This window comes from Python bivittatus, unplaced genomic scaffold (genome assembly GCF_059951505.1).
Source record: "Python bivittatus isolate LINGU-HERP-01145 unplaced genomic scaffold, Pbiv_v1 ctg000180_np1212, whole genome shotgun sequence".
NCBI classification, from domain to species: Eukaryota; Metazoa; Chordata; class Lepidosauria; order Squamata; family Pythonidae; genus Python; species Python bivittatus.
This window is the reverse complement of record NW_028277047.1, coordinates 6,414,554-6,425,414: the sequence shown is the minus strand read 5'-3', so window position 1 is coordinate 6,425,414 and position 10,861 is coordinate 6,414,554. Positions and strand designations below refer to the sequence as shown.

The following is a 10,861-nucleotide window of genomic DNA, read 5'->3' as shown; positions in this document are numbered from 1 at the left end:
ATCAATATTTTAAACTAGTTCATTAAAACGTCATAAAAGAGCATCTGATGTGAACATTTTACTGCCAATCTGCTCAGTCCTCCACCAATCACAGGCCACAAGCTAGATAACGTTAGTGCACATTCTGGAGAAATCTTCATGTGTCAAGAAACTGAGGGACACAATGAGCACCAAGAGGCCAAATCTTCCTAGGTTGTGCAAATTGAAATATGAAATAAGATCTTTATACCCCTTCCTGCCTAAACAAAATGAAAAAGCCTAATTCTGAATGGAAATTAATCTTGACCCCTTTTCCAGGAAAAGAAACTTCTAGCTTTTTGCCCTTGAACAGGACTGCGTTTTGCAGGCAGCTGAGCTGAGCACTCATGCAGTGCCTTTCGTTCTACTTGGATGCAAAATCACAAGAGTGTTCATAACAGGCACGGTTGTCCTTTCAACCAAGATGCATAAAACAGACACTTCCGAGGATCTGTTACAAATGTTTTATTATATTGGAGAAGGAAAAAAAAAAGGAAAGAGAGAAAGGTCAACTTCAAAAGAACAAAAAGTCACAGGTTAATATCAATAGCAAAATGAAAGATTTCTACAGGAAGAGTCAAAACTCAGGAAGCTACCAAATATGACAATGTCTTCTCATAATAAAAAATAAAAAAGGAGAACTGGATCAACTAGATAATTCAGTTCCAAAATTAAGCCTACACAGGGGAACGGAAAGTCACAAGTCGAACTGGGATGAAAAGCAATGGCCCAAAGCTCGGCTTGGAAGGCCGAGTATTTGTCTCTTGTTTCCCCTGGTGTCACTCTGTCTATGCTCGAAGTCCTGGCTTAGACAGAGATCAACAAAGCAAAGGGTGCAAGACCTGTTACCAGCAACCCTCTCTCCCAATTCCTAGGGCCCTGCCCTCCCTTCTCTCCAACAATGCTTGGGGAATTAAAAAAAAGAAAAGAAAAGAAGAGGGAACGTTAGCTGTCACTAAGCTTCGCAGAGACACAGAATGTCCATTAGTGAGACCATGCTAAACACAAATCGACACATCGTGAAGCCTGGCATAGTTTTGACGTGAACGCGCCACAGGAGCCCGATGTCCAGCCCTCAAATAGCCTACCTGAAAAATAAAAGACACAATTCATTTGCAGGCTCAGTGCTGGGGGCTGCCTAGAAAGACCTGCACTTCCATGGCCAAGCCCACCCACATTCCTAGAGCATCAACTCAGGCGGGAAGAGCGGGGAGTGTAGTTGATCAGAGGGGGGAAAAAAAGATTGTCAGAATATTAACTGCTCTTTTGGAAACAGTTCTGGAAGAACATTCTCCTTGTTGGGCTACAGACCATCTTAGTTTAGTGTCTTAAGGATGAGGGGCAGGGCAGGAAGATGTTATTGTCAAACTTAAAATAAAACATTCCTTTAAAAACAAACATTAGAGACTAGCGCCTCTCCATTTACTGGCAACCCCCAAAGTGCTAGTGTTCTTTCTGTATTAGGTGCTTCTAGGTCTTCTGAAAGGTTGGTCATCGTCACAAGTTGACCCTTGGAACAGATCTAAGGTTGAGCTCCATCTGGTCAGATGGCTACCATCTATTATCCACACTGGCAGCAGTTTTCCAATGGTTGTGTTAGAAGAATATCTTTCCTATCACCGTCTCCCTGATCCTCTTAACCGGAAACACTGGGAACTGAACTTAGGGTTCTTCTACATGAAAAACGTAGATCCTCCTACTTACTTGTGAGCGACGGACCCTGTCAGGGCTGTTCAGGCTGGATTAATTCTGGTTAACCTATTTTTCACCAAAAATGCACAAGAACCACAAAAACCTGACTATCAGAGGAGCCATTACTCTTATTTACAAGCAAAAGGTGACCAGAGGGACCTTCAACACTGGCTACCCATCTTCCCCAACCTCAGTGCACAAAACTGAACTTTCGGATGAATGCCAATATGCTGGTGGGTCTTTACTCCTAAGGGAGAGGGACATTTGGGGACAGTGACAGAAACCCCAGTGAAAGTATTGTAGTCTGATATTGCAGGGACAGGAATTCACTCTTTGGGACTGTAGGAAAGGGCTGCAAATAAACATATCATAGTATACGTCTGTTGCTTGGTCGTATGTAGAATCTTGAAAATTGCTCTGGTTGCCTCATATGTAAAAGGCCACCAAGCAACTGGAAGAAAGTACAGAAAAGGATTTCAAGGAGTCAGGATACACTAGAATGTTTTTCTAGTTTTTAAAAATAGAAAGAAGTGAACAGTATATTATGCTATTTATGAAATTATGAACCATTTGGAAAAAGAAAAGAATATATCTTTCACTAGAATTAGATTTTGGGGTCACCCAGTGGAAATAAATCACAATGACTTAAGGATGGACAAAAACAAAGCAATCTTTTATATCAATTCTAAAGGAATTAATCCACTAGAAGATGTGCTGGTGGCCATGAGCATCTATGGACTTTTAAGAGTTAAGACATATTTGCAGAGGGGGGCTGTTACTAGCAGCTATTAGCCACAGTGGCTAAATGAAGGCCTACACAAATTAATTCAGATACTACTGGATATGAACTTCGCTTCTGCTTGTAAAGCACCTGGTTCAGCCACTGATGGAAGCAAAAGCCGGTCCAGCTGGATTTAGATTTTGTTCAGGTAAGCCACTTTTAGGGAACAAGTTGCCAAATTTGCATCTCTGGCTGAATATGATCTCTGAAAAATTTGGAGGCATTTTCTGAAGGGCCCAGCCAACACACAGACACCAAGAAAGAGAGTCAGAATAGAACCTCCTGCAGACATGGAGTAGGCTCAGAGATTATACACTGGGGGGTCTTCTGTAATTCAACAACTTGCTCTCCAGTTTCCAAGCAGCTTTGGTCAAAAGCTGTGCCATCTTCTGTCAATCAAGGTGTGGCCCGTGCACCCTAATTTTAGGTTTTATGTTGCATACTGGGATACATGCAAGGAGGAAGGAACAAGGCACTGACAGTCCTGGGAGCAGAATGCAAGTATGTAGGGCAATAGGAACAGAAGAGAAAACAGAAGAGTAGTGAGGGAGGAAAAAACAATGGACAAGCCTAGCCAGGATTTCAGGAATAAGAGTGGAGTCCACTCCTCCCAGGGAAGACAACCGTGAGTCTGACCCTGTACCAAAACATACAAGTAGGGAGGAACAAAACTCACTGATTTGGGAACAAACATTCTGGAGAACTCTGAAACAGCCATGCATTTTGGGTGGTGGGTTGGTGGCTTCTAGAAGTAAATCCTTTGTACCAGAAGCAGTTTGAGGTGTCCTGGACGTGGCATATTGGATTAACCAGGAGAGTTTGGGGGCAAAATTATCTCTGGGACACTCTGAACCACTTTCAGTTTGGAAGATTTACTTCTGGAAATTATTGCAGATGGCACGTTTGGCATTCTCCAGAATGTTCCGTTCCTAATTGGTGAGTTTTGCATGTGCCTATAGTGGCCTCTCTCTTTTCTGAGGACAATGGTCTCGATTTCCTCTCCCACACCAAGCAGCCTAGTCTGTTCCACAAGTTACGGCTGCTAATGGTTAAGAGCTGCAGAGCCCAGCAGATGCCAGAAGGTATCTTCCTGAGACACACCCAGCCGCAGACCCGTTTCCCAAGTCTCACCAGCAGCAACATCGATGCGCCATCCCCCTCCTCCTCCAAGCTACTCATGAAAAAAACGCTCTCACCTCGAGACTCAATACGCGGAGTATCGCAACCTGTCCGCGCCTGCATCCCGCCCGAAACGCTGGACATCGTAGAGGGAGGATCGCGGGACGGGAGACAGCTGAACGCGCTCGTATCCGTACACGTCTCCAGCGGTGGAAGCCGCAGCTGCCGAGCGACGCAGAGGGCTTCTATCCCGGGTGTAAAATGAGGACGTCGCGGCCACAGCAGCGACAGCTACCGCGGCTGCAGTTCCCGAGGTTGGCAGCAAGGGCCTCTCGTAGGGGTCTAAGGTGGTAGAGAGGCGACTGGCCATGGCTGTGGCTTGTGAGTACTGGGCGTACTGGGAATACTGGGCCATGGTGTGCTCCGCATAAGTGTCGTATGCAGAAGCCCCATATGCCGCAGCGTTTCTCGCGCGGTACCGTTTATAGTAGTCCACCATTCCATAGGGGTCATCGTAATACATGGGATCCCCATAGCCCGTAGGGTAGGGGGTGCGCACCATTCCATATTGCTCGCTATAAGTTTCGGTCAACTCAGGCACTTGCCCCGTGCGATCTACTGGGCACTCTTTAGACCAGTGACCCTCCTTCCCACACCGGTAGCAGCCACTCTTGTCTCCCATCCCGGGCGCGGTCCTGAGCCGGCTGGTGGACAACTGCACGCGCATTCGTTTGCCTTGAAGAAACAGACGCAAGAAGGGCAGCTATAAAGATTTGTTAAGACAATTCAAAGCAAAAGCACAGCAGCTCAGAATTTTTACAAAAACAACCAACCAGGGAATAACCCGCTACAACTAATGGGTCAAGAGGCAAGCCAGCAGCTGTTCACGGACATGGTGCCTCTTCTGGTCTGGAGTGACCAGTAAGTTATACTCAGGAAACGAAGCATTTGGCAGCAAGAGAGTTATTCTATCCTGTTTAGGAATACAAAGTGTTTAATTCGTCTCCCCCGTTTGATGCCGGCCACTAAGAAACAGAAATGTTTTGACAGGCCTGCAAGGCAGATAACAAATTATAGGTCAAACCCCGAGAATCTTATTACCAGAACGTGAAAGCTTATTTACTTCAGAGCCGCCAATGGTGACATACAGCTTCCAGTTTTCTAGTAACTCCAGGACAATCAGAGTTGCTGTTACTGAGCTTTAAAGTAATGATTCTTATACTTAAGCTAAATGTTCTGAACATCTTCAGATCTATTTCCCACTAACATAGCATGATCTGTTCTTCCTTCCTTCTCCAGTTTTACTCTTCTGCGGGCATGGCACTGCCTGACCCTGTTCCTTGCAGGCAAGAGCTGATGTGGAATGATTCAGACAGGTTTCATTTATTCTGCGGAAGGGTTCTTGCAGGCTTAGTGCTCCTGAGGTATGGAGCATAAACAATCAGTTCAGGTCTCTGTCAGTGGCCTGTACTTTATTCCTGACAGTGTGATTTTGTACCTAAAGAAAAGTCTAGTCCAAGAGCTAGGAACAACAGGAGTGCCTGGACCACCGTGTGCCAGTAAGACAATTTGTAAGAAAAAAACACCCTTCTTCCTAAGTCTAGCCAGAACTAAGCTCAAATCAGACATGGATTCTGAACAGTTAGTCCAACGCAGAACACTCCCAAGCCTTTTGGTCCTTCTAAGATTTCCAAACATGGCACATAAGTGGTGTTGGTTTCTGTACCATAACTTACAGAGAACTCTGACATTAGAAAACAGAGGAAGCCCCCAGGAGACCACATGCAACTCAGCTTTGTAAATTCTTTGCACTGCCGTTGCCTGTTTCTGTCCCATTGGGTCAAGTTGCTAACCAGCACATGATATCACTCAGTAGAGATGCTGGCACTGTTTAAGCAATTCATCAAACATCCCAATTTGGCACTCTAGAAATAGTTTATTAGGTTTCCAGCTTCAGCCCTCCTGATTTCATTTTGTAAGTAATCCTCCACCTGTGTCAACTCCTACCTGCACACAGTGCAGGCAATCCACTTTAGAGGCAGACAGCCCCTGCACTTCAAACTGCTGCATCAAAATTCATCCACTGTAATCAGAGACTGAGAAAAGGGAGAAAAAATTCAAATGCCACTTATATCACTTTCTCCATCTCTCTATTTCAGACATCTAGGGAATCAGGCTCTTCCCTGAATCACTAAGAGATTTTTTTTAAGCTACTACCGTTGCTTTACATTTCTGAAATTCAGTATATTTATTACTGGTTTGGCACACATCACTGAGACTTAATAAAATACCATTAGCAGAAAGACACATACCACCAATGCACTAGCTACAAAACTGGACCAAGGAAACATTTCCCTTAATTGTTCAACTCCTTAATCCACAGTATAACGTTGTATTTCAATGCACACTATCACCCCAACACTTTGCTATCCAGGCCTTTTCCCACCACAAATACAGCTTTCTATCTAAAGGCATGCTATGTTTTTATTCTTGTTGCTTTGGGGCTTTTTGATTGTCAATTTTAGCCTGATGTTAGCTGCCCAGAGTTGCATCTGCAAGTGGGGTGGCCATATAAATTGAATAAACAAACTTTCTCAAAATAATGTCCATGAACCAGCCTCAAGTCCATTGCTAGGTTGTGACCAACCTCTCTTCTGATATCATCACACTATACTCAAGAGTCTTCCAGGTAAGTGAAAGATAAAAGAAATAGTAAAAATTTCTTATGTTATAGAAAAATTTCTTATAATTATATTATGAATAATTATAGTTCTGCTAATTAGTAGGAAACATGAACAAACTGCCAGTATATGTCACCTGCAGATGCCACCTCAGTTAAACAGAGGAAATATTTGGGATTTCTCCTAAAATACAGCCAAAATTTTATTTTAATGCATTTGCACCAACCTCTGTGTTGTAGATTTTTAACAGTTGACCACAAATCTGCTAGGGTGCTCAACATTAGTTGTAACAACCTTGGAAGAAAGTTGTTACAATTCCGCAACTTCTGAGACAGAAATAAAAAAGCTGAGTTGAAAATCTAATGCAGGACATTAGGAAACAGGTTTGCTATTGGCAGCAAGAAGAGGGGAAGAAGGAATCAAATCACAGCAAGGAGGATGGTAAATCAGGAAGAAACAGGAGAGAAATACAGGGGCCCAAAAGAAGGCTGGCTGAGGGACTGGGATGGAGAAGGCTCAGTAACGTTGACTAGAGGGAACACCAGAGAGGAATATGAAGGGCTTGTGAAAAAAAGAGGCATGGAAGCCTTTTCATGTATTTATTAATGAACAGGCAGGAAATGGAGCAGGAAGGAAATGAGAAGACTAGGATCAAGATTCACTCCTCTGTCAGATAGGCCCCAAAAGACTGATTGGTATAGTTCAATATCTCACCAGCCAGTTTCCCACGATTCTAAGCCAGTATGTGGTCTGTCCGGCTTGGCTTAGCGTGTTATGTGAACCCAGTCTTTGTGGATTGATTAAGATGACTTGGCATTCTGTACAAGTCCAGCCAACTACAGTTTGCTCAATAAACTCTGCTTAAACAAACCAAGGCCAAGCATCATATGAAGCCAACCACCAATCAGACCAACTCTGATCGACCACATTGCATACTGTTATCAGTTAATCAACTGAAGGTCTAAATACAAAGTGACAACTCCTACAATGTATTTTTCTAATATTAATAAAAACAAGCAAGAGGACGCCCTTTCTCCTTTCTGCCCTAAACGTGATGCATTGGAAACCTAATGAAGTGGGGGAGCAGGGTGGATAATTTGCAAACTAAGCTAGAAACTAATGCCTTTGAATTTTAATAGTCTTCTTCTATTAAATATAATATACTTGCTGCGTTCAGCGATATTCTTACAGCATTTGCATAATTTACTGTGGTTTTAATTGCCTTATTTTAATGGTGTTCCTTTGAGCATTCAATGAACAGAAAGGATGATAATTTTAGTAAAGAGAACTACTATTATTAATCTCATGGGCCTCAAAACTTTTATGTGAAATCATTTTTGGTCTTGTTTTTCATAAACAGCAATCCTAATTTGGATGAATCCTAATTTAGATGAATCTCCTTTCTAATAAGCAGTAGGTCACTGAAAAACATCTTTGCTGAAATACAAAATGCATTTAAATTCAATCTATCTTGAAACCAAATACTTGGCATCAGAAATCAGACTAATCAAGTACAGAACTAAACCAGTGGACAACATTACCAGCTGTGGCCCCCAGATGGCTAAATATGATTCTCTGGAAATTACCTCCTATGGGGAGGAAAGGCAGTACGGGGGAAACTTTGACTTCCGGCTTCCACTCCCACCCTTACCCCACTTCCCACCTTGGAATTCTGTGTTGTCAAGGCCTCTGATGGCCTCAACGGCATCCTCAGCTCGCTCCATGTGCACAAAGGCATAATCTTTCACGATATCACACTCAAGCACAGGGCCATACTCCTCAAACTTGGACCGCAGCTCCAGGTTTGTGCACGTGGGGCTGATGTTGCCCACATGTAGCTTAGTGGAAGCCTTGCTCTTGTTTTTACTGGCTTCTACATTGATGCAGACACCATGCAGCTTGTAGTGGTGCAGGTTGCGGATGGCATCTTCAGCCGCTGTCTTGTCCTCAATGTGCACAAAGCCATAGTTCTTGATGATGTCACACTCCAGGACTCGCCCGTACTGCTCGAAAAGAGAGCGGATCTCCTGCTCCGTGGCTTCCCGGGGGAGGTTACCAATAAAAAGTTTCACCATGGTGGCTAGAGCTGAGCAGGGGAGTAAAGAAGGATGCATTAGTCTGCCCTTAACAACTAAAAGCACAAACAGCATGAGACAATTCAGCAGCAACAAAAAAGCCCAGGAGACTGTATTGATCAAAGACAACCTCCCTTAAGTTTGCTTAGGGAATTTCATCAGCCTCTTCAAGCATTAACTTTAAGTGGTCCTAATTGTGTGGAGGAAGCTGCCACCACTGCTAGCTTCCTCTCTTACTAGCACCTCTCAGTGGGAAAAAACAATAGCAGGGAAAATCTACTATATGCAGAAAGGCTCCCCTTGATTTAGCACGTTATGTAATCAGAGTCCTAAATCACAGGAAGGATCTTATGGACATGCAGCAGAGGTCCAAGAAAATCTCCCCAGCAAGGGACAAGAATGGTTTTGTGATTACATCTATATGGGAACAGTATTAAAGGGTTACAGAGGAGCAGAAACCAGATTTCCTAAATGAAAAATCCAGTAATAATTCTAGTGTTTCACCACACTGGCTTAAAAGACTTTTCAGTCTGCTTCTTCAAGTCAGCACTGTACCTTCTCTATGTGCTGAAAACAAAGTTCATAGTTGCTAGACATAATAAAAACAAAAACATATAAATGATCGGTCAATGCAACATTATTATTTCAAGGAACATGACTATGGCCTCTAAGTACTTTTGTTTTTATTTCATGTGTTATCAATATCAATAATATGCAACAACCATATTGTCATTACTGAAAGGCACAGGCCCAAGACCTGCCAGTTTGTGTGTTTTAGGTGTGCACCATCTAAATAAACAGAGTTGCACGTAAGTATATAAACACACACACATATACTAATATTAATTTCACACAATTACTGAAACAGGCCCCCCAAAATGTGTTATTGTGAGATTACACACACACACTCGCAAATATATGTACACGCGCATATATTTTATAATACCCTGTAACTAAAGACGATTATTGCCGAAAGGCGTATGACAAAGGCTTCTTTCTGTGTATAGGCAGTTTCTGTGAGTGGGCGAGTATATACATTAATTATATACCAGTATAACTTTGCACACAGAAGCCATGATTGTGTATGTGCGTGCATAGTGTACGGCTGTGGGCGTGTTTATATTCTATGTATATGCCCTCAGTACGTGTCAGGAAGTAAGGATTATTGTTAGTCAAGGCACAAGACCAAGGCCTGAGTTTTGCGTGCAGGCGTCCGCAAGCTCAGTCCCACAGCCGCGCATCTCCCCCGCCACCCGCTTCCTCCGCCCGTCCGGCCCGGCCCCTCACGAACCTCAGCGATAGCCCTCAGCACAAAATGGCGGCGGCAGCGGCAACTAAACTTCACGTCCTCCTCCAAGCAGTTTGGCCCGCCTCCGTCCCCTCCGCTGGGTCCTGATTGGTCCCGTCAAGAGACGCCGGGCAGGATGAATGGACAAGACAGAAAGTCGCTGGAAGACGAGAACCCAATCGGCTCCCGCCTTTAAAAAAGTCCCGAAGTGATTGGCTCTCGTCCTGTGAGGCGATGGGAGGTGACCCCGCTCCCTCCTGCGTGTACGTCAACCCTTCGGCCAATCGTATTAGGCACGGAATCTTAACGCTTGCCGGGAGACAGGCGGAAAAGGAGGTAACACATCCGGGGGCGGGCGAGACGGGGCGGGGCAGACGATAGGTCATTCAGTGCTTGAGTTGGGAGAAGGGGAAGGGCGAAGGGGAGAAAGACGAAAGCGGGGGAGGATGCGGGGGGAGGCCAGACTGTTCCATGCGGGAGGATGCGGGGGGAGGCCAGACTGTTCCATGCGGAGAATGCGGGGGGAGGTCAGACTGTTCCATGCGGAGAATGCGGGGGGAGGCCACACTGCTCAAGGGGGAGGGAGGAAGAGGAGGAACTGGACGGTTCCATGATGAACTTTCAAAAGGGATGGAGGAAGAAGCGCTGACCGGAACGATCCACAAAGAAAGGGGGGAAGAAAAGGCCATGGGTGCTGTGCTCCTGGACGAAAGGAGGCTTATCAATATGCATTCGTTGAATAATTATTTATTACTCATCTTTCCAGGCATCCCACTTATCCTCACAACAACCCTGTGAGGTAGGTAAGGCAGAAGAAATCACTCTGGAAGTCTTTTGGCTGAATGGGAATTTGAACCCTGGCTTCCCTTTCCTGATCTTCTAATGGTTTTGGTTGGGATAGCGTAAAAGTTGTTGGGCTCAACAAGGGCTGGGAAGTAGCACCACCACACTTCTGTACAGCACTATTACACTTTTATGCAACAATTCAACAAGTAAAGCTTTTCAAAGGAAAATAAACTAAGCAGGATCAGGCTGGTTAGTGGTTGGATGGGAGACCACCAGGAGATCCCAGGGTGGTGGGCCAGATTGGGAAGTTGGAAGAAACATTCTGGGAGGTCACCTTCCAGGTTGTTGCCCAGAGAATCTCACAGATGTGCCCGTATAGTCACCAGGAGTCACGCTCACCACAAGGGAGTATTTAACTTTT

The 10,861-nt window shown here is 44.5% G+C and overlaps 1 protein-coding gene across 1 annotated transcript; it reads right to left on the bottom strand.

Annotated features, from left to right (window-relative positions):
* Window positions 1–471: 471 nt before the first annotated feature.
* On the bottom strand, window positions 472–9,804 carry LOC103055836 (RNA-binding protein 4B). The gene is made up of 4 exons (XM_007431277.3): window positions 9,658–9,804; window positions 7,955–8,377; window positions 3,688–4,345; window positions 472–1,106 (listed from the first exon to the last, which is right to left on the bottom strand). The coding sequence occupies exons 2-3, from the start codon at window positions 8,364–8,366 to the stop codon at window positions 3,696–3,698; spliced, it is 1,062 nt and encodes a 353-aa protein (XP_007431339.1). The 5' UTR covers window positions 8,367–8,377; window positions 9,658–9,804; the 3' UTR covers window positions 472–1,106; window positions 3,688–3,695.
* Window positions 9,805–10,861: the final 1,057 nt, after the last annotated feature.

What these genes read in the sequence shown, in the direction of transcription:
- LOC103055836 (XM_007431277.3), bottom strand. Translation starts at nt 8,366, where the DNA reads ATGGTGAAACTTTTTATTGGTAACCTCCCCCGGGAAGCCACGGAGCAG. An exon ending in TGACAACACAGAATTCCAAG is followed by an intron (nt 4,346 to 7,954) that starts GTGGGAAGTGGG and finishes TGTTTCTTCAAG; the next exon opens with GCAAACGAATGCGCGTGCAG.